The sequence below is a fragment of the Electrophorus electricus genome, chromosome 4 (genome assembly GCF_041902795.1).
Source record: "Electrophorus electricus isolate QZ-2024a chromosome 4, ASM4190279v1, whole genome shotgun sequence".
In the NCBI taxonomy this organism is placed as follows: domain Eukaryota; kingdom Metazoa; phylum Chordata; class Actinopteri; order Gymnotiformes; family Gymnotidae; genus Electrophorus; species Electrophorus electricus.
This window is the reverse complement of record NC_137500.1, coordinates 3,039,442-3,061,472: the sequence shown is the minus strand read 5'-3', so window position 1 is coordinate 3,061,472 and position 22,031 is coordinate 3,039,442. Positions and strand designations below refer to the sequence as shown.

General features: G+C 39.9%; 2 protein-coding genes across 8 annotated transcripts; both read right to left on the bottom strand.

The window, feature by feature from the left end:
* Window positions 1-996: 996 nt before the first annotated feature.
* Window positions 997-2,110, bottom strand: phlda2 (pleckstrin homology-like domain, family A, member 2). Its single transcript, XM_027015212.3, has 2 exons — window positions 1,528-2,110; window positions 997-1,335 (listed from the first exon to the last, which is right to left on the bottom strand). The coding sequence occupies exon 1, from the start codon at window positions 1,968-1,970 to the stop codon at window positions 1,554-1,556; it is 417 nt and encodes a 138-aa protein (XP_026871013.2). The 5' UTR covers window positions 1,971-2,110; the 3' UTR covers window positions 997-1,335; window positions 1,528-1,553.
* Window positions 2,111-8,898: 6,788 nt separating this feature from the next.
* Window positions 8,899-21,000, bottom strand: nap1l4a (nucleosome assembly protein 1-like 4a). 7 transcript variants are annotated; one of them, XR_003410975.2, is made up of 16 exons: window positions 20,934-21,000; window positions 19,611-19,668; window positions 16,788-16,848; window positions 16,365-16,524; window positions 15,870-15,953; window positions 15,308-15,439; window positions 14,718-14,789; window positions 14,464-14,603; window positions 14,126-14,271; window positions 12,580-12,596; window positions 12,023-12,142; window positions 11,772-11,807; window positions 11,610-11,657; window positions 11,412-11,529; window positions 10,995-11,027; window positions 8,899-10,195 (listed from the first exon to the last, which is right to left on the bottom strand). XR_003410975.2 is itself a non-coding variant. In XM_035523500.2 (16 exons), exons 3-16 carry the CDS (start codon window positions 19,645-19,647, stop codon window positions 10,129-10,131), a joined length of 1,239 nt encoding a protein of 412 aa, XP_035379393.2. In that variant the 5' UTR covers window positions 19,648-19,668; window positions 20,603-20,774; window positions 20,934-20,988; the 3' UTR covers window positions 8,899-10,128. The 7 variants fall into 7 exon arrangements, 6 of the variants coding, with proteins under 6 accessions (XP_035379393.2, XP_035379394.2, XP_081567927.1 ...); XM_035523500.2 differs by lacking the exons at window positions 10,995-11,027; window positions 11,412-11,529 and adding exons at window positions 10,876-10,994; window positions 20,603-20,774 and having other exon boundaries at window positions 20,934-20,988; XM_035523501.2 differs by lacking the exons at window positions 10,995-11,027; window positions 11,412-11,529 and adding exons at window positions 10,876-10,994; window positions 20,631-20,774 and having other exon boundaries at window positions 20,934-20,988.
* Between the last annotated feature and the right edge of the window lie 1,031 nt (window positions 21,001-22,031).

Below are 22,031 nucleotides of genomic sequence, written 5' to 3'. Positions count from 1 at the left end.
CAGAATTCCACAATCAAAATAAAGGAGACCATTTCCAATTTGTACTTTGCTATTATTTAAGCAGACATGAAAGTACTGCAAGGTAGAAAATTTGAGGTATTTTCTGTCTTCTAACATATGTACACTCAACTTTAAGCAGCTTTATCTTTATCAGACCCTGTTCAAAAACATCAGAATTAAAAATGGAATTAAAATCTGAACCACAAAAGCACATGGGCAAAAGCTATTCGTTTGTCCTGGGTCATATGACACACACACACACACACACACACACACACACACACACACACACACACACACACACACACTCTATTAGTGCAGTACTCTTGTTTCTTCTATGCTGGTTAATTATTCAGCTCTAATCAGCCCTTTTAAATTATACTTGAGGCCTTTGGACTAGAGAGTGATTGGTGCCTCTATATGCTGGCCTTCAGTAAGTGTGAAATTACACCTTTTCCTTTCCAGTGGCTTGTATTGAACTTTGGGTGGGTCAAACATTGTATGACTGCTTAATATACACTTGGTCATGTTTATTGGCAAAAGCTTATGAATCATCGTAAAAGTTTGTTAAATATTCTTTACGTTTACAGCAACATACTCTTCCTCTCACCCAGCCTCACCTGTGCACAGAGCATAGCATTCTTTTTATTCATCAGGCATCCTCACAACACAGCAATGTGGTAGTGCAACAGAACAGGTCCATGGAGGCTCTTATCTCATTCTGCGACACATTTTTGTGAATGAACAAGGGCAACGTGAAGGGACTTTCCAAAGCCTTTTATGTAGCACATTCCATGAGTCAAGGTTAACTGGGCGTTGTTGGCAGTTCATAGATAAAGTGAAATCAACTTATTTCAAGCTGGACTTTTAATTTATTTTGTATATTACTCTGACGTGTATCCAAACACTAAATTGGATTTCTTTTTTTTTTACCATTCATATATTTCAGGTACATTATAAAAATTTCCAGAATAACATGCAGTCGAATAAAATGTGTATTTCTCCTTTTTGAAAATTTATTTAAATAAATACATAGCAAAATAGCACATGTAAATAACTTAGGACAAACAACTTTGCATATAATGCAATATTCCTTGTAACAAATAAATAGTCAAATTTACACTGAAAAGTGTCCCTCATATCAAAGCACTTTGAAAGTTCAAGGGTTCAGTCTTGAGTGTCTGTTTTGCCTGCTAAAATTATTTCTGTGTTTCCAAAACAGCTCCAGGGAACAGCGTGAGGATTTCGCCTCCCTCCAGTCGCCCCTCTGACACAGGCTGAAACGTCCCCTCTTTTGGTCCAAGCTTTCTTCTGGGTCCATTTCTCTACATATATCTACAAAAGAAGAGAAAACTAAAACGCATGCCCGCAACAATATTCTAGGACATATTATTGAACAATTCCCTGCATTCGGCATATTCTACGAAACAGCTCGAACATGATATCCATGCTCAACGATGGAGATGGAGCGTGTGAATTGCCGGCGAGCTTAACGGAAGGGTCGGCGTTTTCCATCATGCGACTCACCGTGCTATGCTGCCGAGCTCAAGTCCTCAAGGCGCTCTGGCCATGCGCATATCTTGCTGTCCCAGGGTCGTGTCCTCCGTGTCTTGCCGCGTCTTAAAGTCCTGAATGGCTTTCCTGTTCTGGAAGTCGATCAGAGCCATTGTAATGACGGCGTTCCAACAGTGGTCCTCGCTCGAGCAGCGGAAGTCGATCTCCTTATTGTCCGTGGTGACGATCGTGAAGTAGACGAATTTGCCGGTGCGCTCCACACAGTCCACCTTCTTAATAGACTGGAGTTTAAGCTCCTTGCTTTTGGTCTTTTTCTGGTTGTCGGCGTAGATGTTCAAGCTGTCCGTCGTGAGCACGCACGTCTTTCTCTTCCAGAACTGGAGGAGATTGTCGCTTCTCTTCTCCAGCTCCCCCTCCTTCAGAATATTCGAAATCTCGGGCGGAGACATTTTCATGATTTTAGTAATGGCGACTGCGTTGCTTCCAAAAACTCCTAAATGGGATCGTCCAGAGGCTTCCCGTAGAGTCTTCCGAAGTCCCCGCAACGGAGCTTCCTCGTGTACGCGCAGGACTCCAGCACGGCAATGGGAATGAATGAGCCGGGCCGCGTTTTATAGCGCGTTTGCCCGCCCGCCCTACTGCACGTCATGGACTCTCGATGGGCTTTAACAGTTGCTCGAGTGAGTCGCTGGCGAGCTGTGGGCGGAAGTCTGGCACAGAGTACAGCAGTGTATCTTTAGGCCTTTGATCCTTAAAACTGGCATTGTAAGCACCAACAGGGCGACTTTCTGTTAATGTCCCACTAAACGGTGGTCTTTTATACAAACGGAATAAACGAATTCTAAACAGGTAGTGATGTTGACCATAAATAAGTTATACACCTTCTGTGCTGCCTTCTGAATGTTGACTGATAAGGTTCCACTAAGGCTAAACCCTAACTAGACTAATTAAAGCTGTACTCTAGGCTGTGTGCTGGGTGTCAGTAGTAAAGGGTCTCCCATATCTAACTGTGAGTAAGGACCTGAATCATTTCAGGACCATCATCCCTTCAGTGTTGCAAGTCCTTGATGTTTTTTCAGCTGTTTGTTTCTTTGTTTTTACAAAACTATGTACAATTTCTTGGTTATTGTCTGAAGTCTGACTGTATAGATAGATAGATAGATAGATAGATAGATAGATAGATAGATAGATAGTCTAATTGATTGATTGACTTTGTAATCCTTAATTTCCTTAGACTCTTCAAATTATTAAATTAATTGGTGGTTAATTCATTTAAATAATATAATTAAATAATTTTTTAAGTTCTAGTTAGTGATTAAAAACACGTCATACACAGGTATGGGTGGGACAATATTTGTCTTTGCCCCAGTGAAGAGGGGGTGTGGGAGCATAATAATTACTGTAGTTATGTCTTTAGTCACTAGTCCATTTTGTCCCACACTTAAACAGGAGGTAGAGACTAGATCTGGTTACACATAGGAGATGAGAGACAGCCAAACACACGTGTGCATTATTGGAAAAAGGTCATTACAGCTGAATCGTGATGATTTTACAATGATTTAACAAAGACATTGCTCCAAGACTTTGCTTCAAGTGCTATCGGATAGTTAAGGTTTTCTTTCAAGTTATGTTATAAGCAAAACTGGGATTTTTTTTTTTTTTTTTTGATGACTAATTATGCAATCAAGGCCAATATCCACCTACACAGGGCATGTTAAGGTTTTTTTCTTTTCTTTTCTTATGAGATGTAATTTAGAGACCTTTGCTCTTTTTCTGTTGTATTAGTGAGTTGTATTGTGGTTACCAGGGTGGTGTGAGGGGGTGTTATCTGGGGGAAAAACAGAGGCAGAGAATCATGTCTGTGCTGTGAGTCAGCCTAACCCAAGGCGTCCCTGCCCTGCTGGGAGGAGCCCTGCCAAGTGCAACTACTTGTTCCTGATCCTGGTAGATAGTGCTTGACTGTGCCGTTACAGGTCCAGTCTTCTCAGCCCTACAAATCATAAGAGGTGGGACAAATGTTTTTATCAAGCACTAAATGCAGAATCAAAATCAGCATAATTTTTGGCACTTTTTTGGGGGTCTTTTATGAGTTCATTTCTCTCTGAATCCTGTGAATCAGTGGGTGTATTTTGAGAACAGTAAATTCCTAATGGTGGCCTCATTGTATGAGAACAGTCATAACAAGGTTTTGTGAAGGAAACTCAGGAGACTAAGCACTGCTTTGAGTTAATCAGAAAAAGTATGTTGACATGGTTTCTGGTTTAGTTGAGAAGATGTATGCACTGTTTAATTGCTAAATAAACACTGTTTTGGCAGTAGAGGGAAATACTTCTGTAGTCTTCAAAATGAAGAATGAAACATTAATGACTCTAAATAAAAGTCAGTGTGACTTCATAAAATGCACCAGGGGCCTTGCCCCATCTGGCTGCAGCATTGATTTCGGTTGTCATGCCTGGACATGTCTCCTAAGCTCAGATTTAGCTTGTGTGGCGGTGCAGTCACTCCTCTGTGATCCAGCCCCAGACACTACAAGGAGCTTCATTGGTTTGGAAAAGTTTGAAGACATTATGACATTACAGGGTGAAACAGCCATGCTGTGGGCTCGTAAGGCTTGTGGAGGGGAAAATATAATTCCTCTTTTACAAAAATGGACTTAAAGTGCTGTGCAAAAGTCACAGTCCACCCTTCCAGCTGGTTTTATTTTCTCATGCAACTGGGTTGTCTATTTTATATCTAATCACATCAGAAATATCTGCATTTGGCCATTTATATGCACATGAAAAAGACATTTGCAGGTCAGTTAACGTTTGGGGAATGTTTGGGTATTTGCTTGTGAGCATGTAAGGACCCCTCTGAAGGGTAACAATCAGTGACACCCTTAAGAACATCCGTCTGAACTACACTTTGTAACTGAAATAGGCTTTAGAACTGGAATGAAGATTTAAAGTGGCAGTAGGATACAACAAAGTAAAGATTAATTAAATACTGATAGATTTCATCACTAACAATTAGTGTTAGAGGCTGTGTAATTCTGTGAAATACAAATTTCCTGTTTTTATTATATTATATATTATATAATTATATAATTTATTAATCTGTACCACTTTTAAATAAAATAAAATAAAGGATTGTTTCAGACTTTTGCACAGTTAAAACGTGGAGGGTCCACTACACATCAGAAACCTGCCATACAGCAATACTGGCTTCCTATACCAGTGGAATGCTAGTAATGTTAATGATTCATTTGTTGGGCTACACACTTATGCACAGCAATGAGTAAACTTTATGTAATAGTAATACAAACAACAATACACTTAATACACTTCAGCATTCACATGATATGAGCTGGCATGATATAACCATGTCACATGCCAAGATTCATTGTCAGTAGAATCCTGCAAAGCACCCTGGAAGGCAGCAGATGTAGAGGAGCGTAAAGGAAGACCTGGATGGACAACATACACAAGTGGTCCACCTTGGAAGTCCAGAAATCACTAGACCAAGCTACTCAGGCTTTGGGTGAAAATCCCTCATGTCCTTTCATAGCCTAATGAGGCATTCCTAAATATGCTGTAGAAATCTTATATTACATATCTTGAAGGAGTTCACATACAGCCTACCTCACATGTCTTTTATACATAAATTAACATAACATAAATTAAGTATGAAAATGTTGGGCTTCATACTTCATAGAAGAATCAGTTCTGCTTCACTAAGTACCCAAGCACCATAAGAGGATTTCTAAATCCTCTGAGTTAGTATATATATATATATAATATATACACACACACACACACACACAGAGAGAGTTTATTACATTCCCACAGTCTGCTACACAGCAATGAATAGGAAGAATCAGTGGTGCCATGTAAATGACAATAATGCAAACAGCACATGGGTGTGAGATAGTTATCATAATGATGAGCGGAGAGGCAAGTGAAAGCAGAGGCGTCTGACAATGCCACGTCAAGCCTCACAGCTGTTATCTGATAACTCTCTGCCAGGCCTCCACGCATGTCAGCAGCCTATCTCTGGCAAGTCCTCTACTCTCCAATTGTTTTGGTTGCCTATATATAGCTCCTTAAGACTCACTGTGTCTTACGTTTGTCCTCGCGCTCATAAACGTGTGTGTTGTCCTGTGGCCCTGGGAATGCAGAGCTGATGAGCCCATGCCGCTGTTTGAAGCATTGTTCAGATAAGCCTGCTGTGCAGAGTCTGGGCCAAATGCTGCTGCACCGTGGGAAAAAGAACAAATGGTGCTAATGTCATGCACAAGCTGGCGCAATCATTGGCAAACAATGTAGTGGGAATGAGGAGCACTGACACTCTGAAAGGTCAAGAGGGCCACCACCATGGCCAGGGGCTCAGCCCTGTCAGTGAGAGTTAGCCCCTGGACCCAACGTCAACAGAGGCATAGGGAGAGAAGTGTATTCAAAGAATCTGCTCGACTGTGATTTAACTAATGAGTAGAAACTTGATTTAGACCTTTTAGTAAGTCGCAAGCTTGAATAAGCCTGCGGTAGCTGCCAAATGCAGCTCTAGTGGGGCTGTGAAGGTAATCAGTTGGTCTTATTCATTCATGTCAGTCATAGCCAATAAATCATAACATGGTGCCCTTTTGCTATGACAGGAAATGTCAGTATTTATTGACTTTATGCAGAACAGTTGAAGGCCTCATCTTCCTATTCTTAGAAAGCTCAGAGAATACTCTATTGGTAATACTATTTTGGTCTGTTTTTAAGATTTGATATTTCAGTAGTATTACATTATGCTATTTAATAATGGAACTGTACATCAGTTAAAATTCTTAACTTTGCTCCAAAATTGCAGTGAATTTCCCAATGATTAAAACATGTTTCTAAAGATGTACTACATATAATGTATAAATACAATCTAATATTTTATCGGTCATATATTTACTCTAAATGAAACAAGGCAATAATTAAATGCTTCAGTTTTCTATTCAGCATGAGTCTCAGTAACGGTTGTTTTACCTGTAAACAATTGCTTTAATTGTAATATATGACACGCGTTGTTCTTTGTTCCTATGAAAGTACACAGTACACAGTATGTCACCTGTTGAAATCATTCGTATCACTGGAGATGATCCCGAACAAAGAAACATAAGAAACACTAGAATGAGGAAACGCTATCCTAGATCCGTTGCCTCATTGAGCCAAAACATAGTTTAAATACAAGTTGAACCATTAAGCCATATCAATTTAACTGGGTAACAATGCATTAAATCCAACAGAAAAGATATCTCCTTGCCATACCTATTTTGTGGAAATGCTGTCAACATTGTTGCTAACAGGAAAAATCAGAGACCCAATATGCAGCAGCTATAATAGGAAGGATTTTAGCACTCTTTTCGAATCCAGGCTATTCTTGAAACCATGCTGGTCAGAACCAGTAATGAAACTAAAAATAAAGATGCTAAAATTAACACTAAATATTAATTAGAGAAGTTAACCTAATAAGATTGAACAATAATATCACTCTGCAAATATTACATTTGAACTGCTTTCCTCTGATTTAAACTGACTCTCCAGTTAGAATAAACTAACCTTGCCTCACACTGCTAACAGCAGTCACCAAGATCTCAGGCTGCATGCTGCTTCTGTGGGGAAGACTACATGCTGTAAAAGGATTAAAAATACTATCTCAAGGCATGATGTCTCCAAGACATCAACTGGCTGATAGTTACCCCCAAATTGACCAACCTTCTGGGTTCTGGACATTTGAAATATTTTAATTTCAACAAACTATGCATTCATTATTGTATTTTCTATTCTGTGTAACTCAGTAGGTCAAAATATATTCACTTGTCCTCTATGATAGAAAATAATAAATGTACTGGAAATTGCTTAAGTTCAGATGTGAGATCTTCCTCCTTTATTAATAACAGCCAAACATCTACCTCATAATCTACAGCTCATTATGTACCTATGGATTATTAGAGAAACTGTAGTTCTCTAAAGCGTCTCAAGGCATTACGTCTAGCATATGACAGTTATCATTTTAACACATCTAATTCAGAGACAAGCAGAATACTGACTTCAGAGGCACAAAGCTCGTTTAGTTCCCTGAAATGGCCGTTTCCGCTGCAGGACATTAAAGGACGAGCCCCACACAAGAGCCGCAGGGCTCTAGAGGGAGACTGCCAGGGGTGCTGGGCCACTGCAGAACAGAGGAGCAGCTTTCTGCAGGGCCAGCTGGCACAGGCAGTGAGGCCTCTAGGAATGGGACACAGGATGTATCGGGTGGAAGGGCGGCTGCTCAGTCACGCCTCTGGACTGGAGGGCTCCATCTGACATTTTGCTCGCCATTTAATTTTTAAATCGGGGATATCTGAAACTTTACATTATTCAGATGGAATTTTTAAGCCACTTGTGCGAGCGACAGACTTGGCAAGGTCTCGTGTTGTTAGTCGAACAAATATTAATCCATAGCTCTGTAAAAAGACACACATTATGTCTTGTTCAAGAGCTTCTTTCATATCTGTATATTTGTCTAGCAGAGAAAGCTCCCATTACTGTAGTTTTTTGCTCTAGCCTAACATGAAGCTATTTGCTGGACTGTAACACTGAGCTAAGAAAAGCAGAATTAATAATTAATGCTACAGGGTAGCAGGGCTTTTTTCTTGTCTTTTTTTAAAGCTCTTCAGAATTTCAAACTCCTGAAGAGCTTGCTTGTTAAAGCACTGCTTCAGTAGCATCCTCCGTAAGGCACTTTTCAAGCCCTGGTTTAGAGCCCTCTATGGTATCTCCTATGAAGCCTCTCTTTTTGGATGTTATCTCTGCTCAAGGACTACAAGGCATCATAATGCCATTCCAGTCGGATCTTGAAAATATACAGGGACAGGTAGCTATGGGGAGTATTCACCTGCCTGCAGGCTCTGAAATGCCAGACTAAAGCAGCATCAGTCCTGCTGCCAGAGCCCACAGCCAACGAGGTGTTAGGCTGAGAGAGCTGACAAAAACAGAAAGGGTCTCACTGCTGACGGAATCTGGGCTGCTAGATTAGCCCTTGAGACAGGGCCCTAAGAACGCAGAGCACATTCCATTCGCGGCAGCCTCAAGAGCTCGGAGCAGCTTGCGTGGTCACTGTATCAGAGCCATCAGCGCTGGGATTCCTCACATTCTTCATGGCAGGAACCTCTTCTCAAGTAAAAGCTTCGTTCATTGAAGGTCACGGTCCTGTTACGACATTCTGCAGAGGGCGTGGAAATACCTATCATTTTTTTCCCCCTTCTTTTTCTTCCTAGCACCATACAAATTATGATAGGGTGGAGTAATTACTGCTACATCAGAGTTGTTATATTGCATACACTCACACACGTACACACATACTCAAACTAATCACAGCAGAGTACACATCCAATGCTGTATCACATAACACAATGTTTAATAGAATACTATTTTGTACAAATTGAGAACAATATTGCATTAAATCCCACGAGAATCCCATTAAGGCCATTTCTAGCATACAGCTAATACTGGGGCAGTGGGTGTAAGTGGGTGCCCTGTTTCAAGCAGGATCTACTTTTTAAAAAAGGGATTTGTGCACATCATGATGATCACAAAATTAAAACGGACATGAAAGATCACAATGCCTCCTTGATCAGCACTTTCTACTTTCACCATTTAACAAGGACAAACAGCAACTTTGAAGTGAGGTCTATGATGGTATGATGTGCAAAAGAAGCCCATGAACCTAACATTCACCTAGCTAACATTCACCTAGCTACTCTTCTCTACCCCTAACTTCCTGATAATCCAAAATATAGAACATTTAACTGAAATTCCACCAGTTTTTCTCATGAAATCCAAATGCATTGGTAACCTAATTTTACGATCAGTGCGCATGCAGATAATAACTACTGTTCTGAAAATAACTTGGAAAAAACTCATCTCAAATAGAAAACAAACACAAACAAACTAATTGGCTGCTCAAACACTGACAATGATCCAAACTGAAGGGCAGATGTGTTACCAAGTAGCCACACGTGCTGCACTGTAATGAACTGATCCTGAACTGGTCTCAGACCTGTTGGTAAATCATAGCTGCTTTAATACAGGACTCCATTTCTCTTGGTTACTTGTCACTTGATGTGAAGATGTCATCTCAAAATAAACACCATGTTTACTAAGTTGTAACAGAGAGATATTTTTTAATGATAATGTAACTAGACAGCTATTATTTCAGTAAATATTTTGCAGACATAAAACAACCCTGAGTGACTTACAGCATGATAAACAACAGGGACGTATTCACGGGTCTGTAACGTCACAAAACATGGCTACAGTTACAGCAAGGGAAAGCTGACAAAAGACATTTAGTCTAAAGACGTACTGAAAAGCTGAAAAAAACCACAGGATTATATCCTCTTTGCACAGAACCTCCAGTAAAACACAGACAAGTGTACAAAAAAGGCCTCAGTTAAAAAGAAAAAATGGGGCTGAACTACAGAATTGTTGCATTTAGCCACTTATTTTGGACAGTGAGGTCACCTCCATACAGCGTAAGCACAAATAATCATGCACTTCCTACATTGCATTTGGATTCGTATTGCGTCGACTGGAGGTTCACCAGGGGCCGGATTACTTAGTTTCACTGCCAGCCAAAGTGGCTGCCTCTGTTCTTACTGTTGCTTACACTCAGCGGGCTGAGGTTCTTTCTATGGAGAGACAGAGAAAGGGACCGGGGGGGGGGGGGGGGGGGGGGGGACAGAGGTATTTGTTATGAGTACTTAACTGATCACATGGAAAGAAAGATGATGGAATGATGTTATGAAGGTAGGAAAGACATGGAACAAGTAAACAGAAAAATGGAAGGATAGTGGAACAAACATTTAGCTGCTGTAAAATAGAGTGGGAGTCACAAAGAATGGAATTCACATAAACACTGTCACAAAAGGTTTGTCCAAAGCCCAGTTCAGACAAATTCCTGTTGTGCAAATCCATGCAACCAAGAGGTTCACCCCAACACAATGAGCTGAAAACTAAGATGGGGTTTATATAAAATGTTTAAATTGATATACTGCGAGAAATTATTGTATAGGCACTGCCTTGTTTGAAACAGAAATGGAAAAGCGGAGATAAACTGGAATTTTCGGGTTTTAATGACATTCGGCCAACAACTTCATGGACTAGCACTACCTGAACCAGATTTCCATTTACAGATTACCTTATATGATGCAACAGTACTCCTCATCTAATAAGAAAAACAAAAACAAACAAACAGAAAACGTATATAGAGAGAGTATGATGATGAGACATGGCGACAGGGTGGTTGATCACCAACCCATCAACCCACTGCAACGTCTCTCTGCAACATCCTTCAGTAGTTTTGTCTCACCTGAAATCCTCGGTCTGAACTGGGCTTGAGGAAGGACTTTCAGAAGAAGGAGAGAGAAGGGAGAGGATGGTGTGGAGCGCAAAGCAAGCAAAAGACAAGATGGAACTGGCGTCCCTTACCTAGGAATGCATGGAAGTGGAAATGAATCATGCCTGCAATGAGGACAAAGGGTATGGGGACAAGCATCAGTTTACACTGCGCACATGCAGTTATCTTAACTGTGAGCCAATAATCAAGGTCATCCAAACGGAACCATTAACCAGTCCAAAGCCACTGGACTCAAGTGCAGATATTCAACCTGAGCCACAGATGCTAGCATTAGCTGCTACCAAGACAGACTATGAAATATTTAATTTATTACCTTGTCCTGAGGCTGTGTGGTTAAATACATTTGCCAGAAAGGTGGGAAGAACAAGGGGCTGTCCAGCAATTAAGAGACATGTGCCAACAGTAGTAAGGGAGTGTCTGTCTGTGAGGGTGCATACATTGAGAGGGGTTGGCTAATACCAAAGTTAAGCTCTAGATGGTAATTTCACCTCTTAATTTGCATTTTTCTGTGTTTTTGGAAGCATCTGTCTTTCTCTGTTGAATGTCCCAGGTTTACAGTGGTCAGTGTGTATAGTTTGCTGGGGTGAGTCGCATCATTCAAAAAGCCTGTTTGTAAGTGTAGAAAATGCATTTGTAAACATGTGCCAAAGAAAACCAATTCTCTGTACACAGATCTAGACACTAACTGTGGGGTCAAAGTCACCATCATCCTCTTCACCCTCCTCATCAAGGTCCTGAAATACACAAAGGTTACCTTTCAAAACATGGTCACCTATGCATGTCAATTATAAGTCTAAATAGTCCAATACTGAACATGTAGCTGTATATCTGCCTTCTGCATAACTAACCTCCTCTTCACCTTCTTCAACATCCTCCTCTTCAAACTGCCTCCACAAAAACAAAAACACAGGATGAGTTAAAGGTCAGTAAGGTTGCAAAAGCAATTCTACATCAAAAAAACGCAAATCCCATGCTTTTATGACAACCTACAAACAGGCTAAACTGATTGCAATACTGAAATCAGTTTTGGAGTGAAAGATTACCTAATGCCACCAACCTACACTTGATGGCATTAGGTATTTTACGAAGAGTAACATACGCTCTCATCATCTTCCAGTGCTTCTCCTGTAAAGTACAGCACAGCTCTGGGCATGATCCTCTCTCTGAAAAAATGACCTATCTCAAAATCTGCGGTAAGCGTGAAGTCTAGGTCCTCATCCTGAAACACACAATCACCAGTTACACACATTACAGTATGGCACCTACGTCCATACTATCCTGAATAAATTAATACAAAATAAATAATGGTAATATGTACAATTGAAGAAGAGAAAAACAACAAGAGAACTTTGCCTTGGATCTCATAGATGAAGGAAGTCTAACCATTAAGTCTAACTCAGCGTTGGCTATGGTGGTCTAGTTCACCACAGCAGGCATTACAGGAAAACTGTCCTGACGCACATGCTGTTGTAGACAGAACGTAGAAGACAAATGTATGCAAACTGTCTGACATCTGACTCAAGACGTGGGACGAAAAGACGCAATTAATGTGTCTCTGATGTAAAGGCTGCAAGATGCCTAGATGGCCTGCTGAGCAGATGATCAAAATGTTTACAAACAGTTGAGGAAGAAGATGGAAGACTCTGCTCCACTCACCATTCCATCTGGAGTTGCTGGAAGAGAGGGAGAGGGAGACAATATCAACATTCATGCTATTTTTTTTTTCAATTATCAAGCATGGAGAGAAAAAAAAATCCAAAGAAAGAATAACTAAGACAAAACACAAAACACAAAAATGTAAAAAATGAGGAAAAATAGGAAATTATAAACAAAGGAGGAAAAAGAATGAAAGAACAGCAAAGTCTGGGGAAGACATGTCTCTTCATTGTCCAAGATCCTCTGTCTCCTCTTACTAAAATAAAAGATTACATCATTCAGGCTCTTAGTTACAGCTATGGTGACGCATCGACTCTCTACCTTTGCCTAAAGGTATGTGCCACACCTTTGTGAAGAATTCTCAGGAAATCAGTCCACCACACACACCTAAAGACTGGTCCCACACATGTCAAAACCAAGCTTTCCCACAGTCTCTGTGCAAGCATGGCTGCATTCTTTAACTGTTTGACAGTGACAGTGCAAAAAGAAGCGCGTTGAATGCTCGAAGGCCTATGAGACAATACCAAAACTTTGTCTAATGGCAGAGCTGAATGGTATAAAAGATATGAATGGAAATGCCATTAGTTTGGCTGAGATGTTGGAGGAAATGTTGAAAGGTCTTGGAAGTCTTAACAGTAAACAATAATTAAGCAAACGTGACAGAGAATGAAAATGCTTCCACACCAACATCACTTACACTGGTAAGTGTGGAGGGGTATGGAAGAATATTAGCTGGGGAGATGCGCAGATAATGATTGAGAATACTAACGGGAGGGCTGGCAACCCCAGACTATCACTAATCTGATAACCTGACTACACCATCACTCAATGTAACCTCAGCACATGGTGAATTAGTCATTTTTTCTACTTTGCAAAAGCAAATCCTGTCATTTTTCTTAGTCTCACCTCACTATTCCAGGGCACTTCAAGCTTTTCAGTTACATATCAGTGCTACATTAGCTGTATGTTTATTACAAGTCTCCAGTCTAGCGGACCACTGTACCTAATTAACAGCAATCTTCATCACTAACGAAGAATAAGAAACCATGTAGAACATTTTATGCTCCCTTGTGACCAAAAGTGGGGAAAAAAAAGTCACAAGTAGCAATGTCACCTTGCTAGAAGCAATATAGCCTGTACAAAGTCTCTCTCACACACACACACACACACACACACACACACACACACACCAGAAACAAGCAACAAACTATTCACATCCCTTGTTTTATAAGCAACCACTTTGAACTGGTGTATTGACTAAGAGACTAACATTTTCCTTGTGGTGATAGTGAATGTATCAAAGAGGCATTTTGGTTTGTCCATTTGCAGATAAAAAAGAAACACCAACATGCCAGAACACATTCCCATTCAGGGTTTCCATCATCTATTAATCTGTAATGCTGACTTAGTAGAAGGAAGTTCATTTTAAAACTCAATCAAACCTGTGGTGCCATCTGCTGGACAATTTCACTCAGACCGAGTCCACTGTACAAGGGCATATCTAATCGCCTGAATCACAATAGGGTACAAAGATTTTCTGTCTTACCTTTGACTGGGTTAAAGAAATTAAAGAAGGAATCCTGGGGAACCTCCTTGGTGATCGTCCTCACTGTCCCTCTACCTTTGTGCTTTTGTTTTTTCTTAATGGTTTTCACCGTTACGTCCTTGCCTTTGACCCAGTCAATCTTACAGCTACATAAAGACAGATCAAAACATAGAAAACACTTTAGCTTCACTTTCCTATATTGTTCTTACACTTTTTCAGTTAGGTTCAAAAGTACTAAAAGCACATCTAGTGACAGAGGCCAGTTTCTCTTTACTGCACATTTAAATTGCTGAGAGAACTGTGCGGAAGGTAAGGTGACAGGCTGCAGTGCGTCTCACCCCTCACAGTCCACTATCTCTGGTCCTTCAAAGGAAAACGGGTCAGATGAATCTGGCTCTGATTTCATCTTGTACATTTTGGTAAGGACTGTGTTGCTAAAATAGCTATTGGGCTCAAAGTGGAACTCCAGTGTGAAGCTCTGGTGAGAAAAAAAAAAGACAAAACAGCGTTGAAAATGACAAACAAGTGAAACAAATGAATAACACTGTGGCCAGAAGATACAAAGGAGTAAATAGAAAAGAGAACTACCAACCATTGGCTGTCCAGGCTCCGAAAACTTCACTGTGATGTCCTGCAAATGCTTTAGGACGGGCTCATCATGCTCCTGAAGGGGAACACAAACACATGGGATTCTTTTGGATGCAGAATATAGTCAACGCACCAACTACAGTGAAACATCTACTGGTGTTGACAAAGTTCTTTACAGTACAGAGTCCAATCTCACACAGTTGTGGTCATGGCATCTGAACTAAAAATAAGTAAAGTAGGAATATTTTATTGTGTAGTTTTCAAAAGCTCATTCATACCAACTCCATATATTCTAGAAAACTTGACAAATGTTTTGAGTATACATTTGAGCTCTACAACAATTCTGGCACCCAAGGCTATATCACCCCACTGATAACAGTGATTAAGAAGGCCAAAAATGAAGTTAGTCTTGCATAGCCAGTTCCTTTCATGAAACAAACTAATCCTGCCTCAGGTATGTATCATTTGTTCAGTTATTAAAGAAACCTTTAGTTGTTGAACTGTGCATTGTCTAATGGCAAGATTTATATTGTATAGGAAGTGTCCTCGACACTCAAAAAGGACTCTTTATAACGGTGGTGCAAGACGTCCAACCTGTAACAAATCCCCCAGCATGTCCACATGTTTGAAAATGGTAAGCCAGAAATCTGGGATGCCCTTGGGGTCATCGGCAGGAGTCGTGTGTTCTTTCTTTTCTTCCAGAGCAATCTTCTTTTTCAGATCGTCCTGTCACAGCACATCCCATCAGCAGTCAGTGTACAGCTTTAATTACAGCTAGAAATGTTTGAAGGACTAACAGAAAAGTCAGTGAAAACAAAATGGTTATTCTCATTGTTTATTTTTTTTTACATTTGCAGACAAACTATTGGGTTACCGAAGTCATCACAGTATTTGGATAACATAAAAAGCGCCAGAGGTCATGGCCTCTCTCCAGAGTAAGACAGGTCATGGCCTCTCTCCAGAGTAAGACAGGTCATGGCCTCTCTCCAGAGTAAGACAGGTCATGGCCTCTCTCCAGAGTAAGACAGGTCATGGCCTCTCTCCAGAGTAAGACAGGTCATGGCCTCTCTCCAGAGTAAGACAGGTCATGGCCTCTCTCCAGAGTAAGACAGGTCATGGCCTCTCTCCAGGCAGGTATATAATGAGAAGAACTCACTGCCAGTTCATCCTCCTCTCCTTCACTGTGCCACTCGCACTCTTCATCTGTAGGCTCCACTGCTCCAGACACCACCGCATGCCTCTAAACATTACACACACAAATTATTTTACACACTCATGCAAATTAGGTGAAATGCTTCTTGCTCTGAAAGCTGGGTTTTTGAATACCACTCTACAAATCCATTAGACTTAATCATACCAACAGGCAAAATCTTACATATACCCAAACCTTTTAGGAAAAACTAGTTTATGCATCATTGACATTATTCAGCTTTTAACCAGACCTGGATAAGAGATATCAGATATTTTTTTGGGTGCGACATGACAGTCACACTGGGACAGCGAGCCTGAGCTTAAACTCTTTCTTGTGCACACTGGACAATAGACACTACTGCTAACTGATGTGACCAGACACAAGAAAATATTTGATATATGTAGTGTGATTATCTTTAAAGGCTGATGGATGGCCCATTATGATGGAATAACTGTGAACCTTGTCAAAGATGGGCTGGTAAAGACCAGAATACTTCCTCTCCAGCTCATGAACTTCCTCATAGAATTTGGCCTCTATGTGAGCACTTTGGACCTGCAGTCTCTTCAGAGCGTATACTCTCCTCTTTACTGCCTTAGGCAGGCCGCTGACATTTGGTATCCTGTAGAACACTGGTGTCATTAGCAATCATAAACCATACAAAGCTGTCTACATGAAAGGTGGAAAAGCTACACAAAATTCTAAGATGTGGCAACCATGTCAAAACACTGAAGGAAGTAAATTACAATGCATTACCACAAATCATGTATTCATAAATCCCATTGAAGAGTGAAACATTCCTCACTTATTTTACTACACATCTGTTACTTACATTTCAGTGATATTAGACTGATATCCATCCATATTATCTTCCATGGAACTCACCTTTCTACTTGAGAGATGACCTCTGGTCGGTCAGCCTGTGAGCCTTTGTTTCCACCCTTAGCTATGTAAATTATATATAATTATTATTGTTAATTATTATATATAAATAATTAATTAGAATAAAGCTACATTATGAAATACACATTTATTTATGGCGTTTAGCTGATGCTTTTATCCAAAGCGACTTACAACAATGACTGAATACAACCTGAACAATTGAGGGCTTTGCTCAGGGGCCCAACAGTGGCAGCTTGGAAGTGGTGGGGCTTGAACCAGCAACCAATTACAAGTCAAGTACCTTAACCACTGAGCTACCACTGCCATATTCAGACTATTTGGAGTATATTTCTGGGAAGGTACTTACTTTAAACCTTGATAATACAGGAAAATAAATAAATAAATAAATAAATAAAATAAAAAAAAGAAGTGTACAGTACTGCGTGAAAGTTTTTGAACCTTTTAGAACCCTTTTTCTATATTTCTGCATAAATTTGATCTAAAACTTCATCAGATTGTCACAGAAGTATTAAAAGCAGATAGAGAGCGCCAAATCAAATAACTGAGACAAAAATATTAGAGTTACTTATTGAGGAAAATGATCCAATATTATATATGTTGCAAAAGTATATCAACCTTTGCTTTCTGTGTCAAGTGTGACCCCCTTGTGCAGCAATAACTGTAACTAAACGATGCTGGTAATTGCTGATTAGTCCTGCACATCGGCTTGAAGGAATTTTAGCCCATTACTCCATACAAAGCAGCTTCTACTGTTATGTTGGTGGGTTTCCTTCCATGAACTGCTTGATTCAGGTCCTTCTATTGGATTAAGGTCAAAACGTGGCCATTCCAAAACCTTAACTTTATTCTTCTTAAGCCATTCTTTGGTAGAACAGCTTGTGTTTAGGGTCATTGTCTTGCTGCATGACCCACGCTCTTTTGAGTCTCAGCACACTGACAGATGGCCTGACATTTTCCTTTAGAATTTGCTTGTATAATTTGAATTTCATTGTAACATCAATGATGGCAAACCGTCCTGGTCCAAATGCAGCAAAACAGGTCCAAACCATGATACTACCACCATGTTTCACAGAAGGGATGAGACTTTTATTCTGGAATGCAGTATTTTCTTTTTTTCAAACACAATGCGTCTCATTTAAACCAAAAAGATCCATTTTGGTTAAAGATGGCAAGATTTGAATGTGAATGTCACCCAATATTGATACCGATCGAATATTTTTCCTTTAAAAAACACTGTGGAGCTGTAGTTTCGTTTTTTGGGGGAATTGTTTTGCGAGAGATGTATTATATATGCTATTATACAGATGTTATGCATGAATATGACAAATTAAGTCTTTTACATGTTTACAAGACTAAAGCACTTTTTCCCTTCCATTGCTTTACAGTCAATTTCTCTCTTAATGAAATGATATTTACTATCATAACCTGCTTAGTTCTCAGCTTTACTGTTACTCACCTTCAGTGCGTGCACGCACACTCTCTCTGTTTGGCTGACTGTCTATGCTCGATATGGCTGCCTCATTCACTCCTGAAATTTACAGTGTAGTTCATCTGCATTTATTCTCATTACTGAATGCAACTGTAATTCCACATCGACTTAATAACCACCTTATAACTGTTCTTGTGAATTTCAGCGGTAAATTGCTGCTCTACCCACTACACACCAAATTGACACCAGTGAGCACACAGGGAGAGAATACCAGCACTATGAGTCTATTCCGTCGAGCTCTGCTTTAACCAACTGAAGAAATGTAACATGATAACTTTGTGGATTTAGAGAAAGCGAGTACTTTATTTGTTGTCAGGATTCTGATGCTTTCTCCTTTCCCTGACCCTGAACTTCCTTTACTTCCCATTCAAACTGGAAATGTAATTGTTTGTTTAAAGAACAGATTAATAAACAAATCACAGTTAGTCAAAGATATAGCACTGAACAGTGCTAAAACACCATTTTGTCTCATTTAAATGCTTTCACTAGAAGGCAGGTAACCTGTTCTCCATACTTCTGTGCTATTTTCAGGCAGGATTTGTAACGGTATCAAATAATTTTCATAAAAAATTTCTACCGATATCCACACCAGTATTTTTTGATGATATCGGTCCGATTTTGGTATGGGATATCAGATTGGTGCCATTTCTAATTTTGGTCTCATCCGTCCTCAAAACATTGTTCCAATAGCATTCTCCCTTGTCCACGTGATCTTTAGCAAACTATGGATGGACAGCAATGTTCTTTTTGGAGAGCAGTGGCTTTTTCCTTCCAACCCTACCATGCACACCATTATTGTTCAGTGTTCTGATGGTGGACTCAACCTTAGCCAATGTGAGAAAAGTTACCTTGGGTTCCTTCGTTACCTCACAGACTATTACAAGCCTAATTCTTGGCGTGATCTTTGTTGGTCGACCACTACAGGGGTGGTTAAGAATGGTTGTGAATTTCCTCCATTTATACACAATCTGGCAAACTGTAGATTGGATTGGTGGAGTCCACACTCTTTAGAGATGGTTTTATAAACTTTTCTATCCCAATGAGCATCAACAACTCTTCTTCTGAGGTCCTCACTAACCTCCTGCGTTCGTGCCATAATACACTTCCACAAATATTTGAGGAGGTTCTCTTTGTCTACTTTTAGGACTTGTGCGATAAAGTTTTAGGTCAAATTAGGTAAAATATAGAAACTTCTTATGGGTTCACAAACTTTCAAGCACTACTGCATCCATCATTATACTCACACTTCAAAATATTTCTGCAGTTTGAGTTTGTTATTTGACAGATATAAAAACCTTAAAATAACACTAACTTACCTCTGGCTTCATTCTTTTCATTTTTTCGAGCTTCCATTGCAGTTAGCCTACCCTTTGGCTAAACAAAACAAAAAAATTATGAAGTTTATTTCATGTTCACATTAAGTGTACTTTTACTGACAGATTAAAACATTTTTTATGAATATTGGCATTTTAAAGTCATCAGTAAAGTAACTGCTATTATTCTGTTCTATTTCCTCCACATTTTCTCACACAACATGTTTGTCACTACCGACCTTAATTTCAAGTCCCGTCACTACATTTCAAGAACTCGCTAGCTACCATGGTCTATAACCTCAACATGCACGCTAAATTCCAATAAGCATGCACACGACCTGCTAGCACATCTCATTAAAACTGCACCTCTAAAGAAAACTTGGCTGATTGCATTTTCTGTGCTTCCAGTAACTGGGGCTATAAAGATCAGCGGGTGTATCCTGTTCCTTTGTGAAAACTTGTCCCTTTTTTATTTACAAAACACGTTCTCGTCTCGAGTCAAGAAAACCAAGTTCGTCGCTAAAGCTTTGCCTCAGCAGATTTCAACAAACTGGGCCAAGTTGATTTAGGTAGGCAAATGGTTAAAAGTTTACACAACCATACGCTATAAACACGATGTTGGTAAACACCAGGGGTAAGGCCCATTCAACCCCTTGAGGTGTTTGTGACAGCTGCTGTTTTAAAATAGTCAGCAGGACAAGATGACACGTGTCTTTTAACAAGTGGCGAGTTCCAACAAGATCAAACATATCGACAAGAGGACCTGTCAGTCAAAACTTATATAAGTATTGCCATTCAATGTTATACACCTGCGCAAGTACTTACATTACGGTCAGCTATCTACACTACTTACTATACTACTATAATTATTCTTTCATAAAAAAATAAGAATAAATAAACATTAACATCGGGACAGTGATGAGTAACATAACTAGAGGACCGTGTATAGTGGAGTGTTTGTGTTTCTAGCTGTTTTGAACAGGGCCGCGTGGTACATTTAGCTATGGACTGAAGGGTAATAACTGCGAGGACGTTTCTGCTGCCTTCCACTCTTCAGAAGAGCCGCTCATCCACTCATCTACGAGAAGAGCCGCTCATCCACTCATCTACAAGCCCAAAAAGAAGTGCCGTGCACATGGACCGGGCTGCCTAGTCGTCTGACAGCATCTGAAACGCGAAACGTGTTTGTCTCCAGTGCCGTTAAGCCATGCTATTTCGAGACAGAGTGATTAAAGCGACTTTCATTTACTGGGATAGTTTTGTTTTTTTATAGACCGTATGTCTATAAAAGACACACAGACGGGAATAACCGTGCTTTTGACTTACCTCAGATTTCGAGCTGCCTCACCGCTCTGAGGAAACTGAGAAAAGCAAAAAATCGCCTCGCAAGATTCCTGCTTCTGATTGGGTATCCGGTCGTGACGTTCACGAAACGCAGGCGAATCACTGATGCGCGTCTATGTTACCGAATCTCATTGGCTGTGGGAGTGTTGCGAAGTGAACTGTTCATTTACAGCGCTAGGCCAAGAGATAAGAATATGGGGAAAAAAGAGCCTAATTATTTGTTAGGCTGCATGAATGAGACTCGTATTAACAGTCACACTGAATTCTCTCAATTGTCCACTCAGCAATAGAAATCTTCATACTTCATGCTCCTCCACTGCCAAACATTCCTTAGTTGGATATCAAGCAACAGTGGTTTAAACTGTAGACTGGCTGGAGGGCCATGAAGATTGGATTTAGAATGTAGTTTATGCAGAAATAAATACAGAATTCACGTTGACATTTTCTTTTTAAGCCTGCCTCACAAGTTAGTTTCAAAATAAATAATCTTGATCAATTGTTACCACAAGGTATCGCCTACACAAACACACCAGCCACTTAAACACATCTAGTTGGCACAGTACTTTTTGTCTCACCCAAGAAATAATAAGATCTAAGTTATATTATATAAGTATAAGTTATACTTTATTATTATGTATTTATTTACATGTAAAAATACAAAATAACAAATAAGTAATTCACTAAAATATTAGCCTTATTGTAGCAGTTGTGTACAGTAGATACATCTGCCTTCTAACAGTGTAAGTGTTATAAACTCAGCTTAATGGACTTTTAAAAAATGGATTTCTGGGTCATATTCCTGTTGTAGGCATGCCTAATTTCACTGGACTGCCATTCACTGCATTGTTTTCACACGTGTCAACAGTGTGACATCTGAAACTCAGAAATTTCAGAACGAAGTATTTGAGTGGTCTTCTTTATTTTATTGTTGAGGAAATGCCTCATTTACTAGAAGCCTGCTATCTTGCAATCCAATCAGCTGTGTGGAGTGCCCTAAATATTAGCCCACTGTCTACTTTTTCAACAAAATTGAACATGAATTTCATCTCTTGTTGTTGAGCATTTTATCAATGTAGCAGT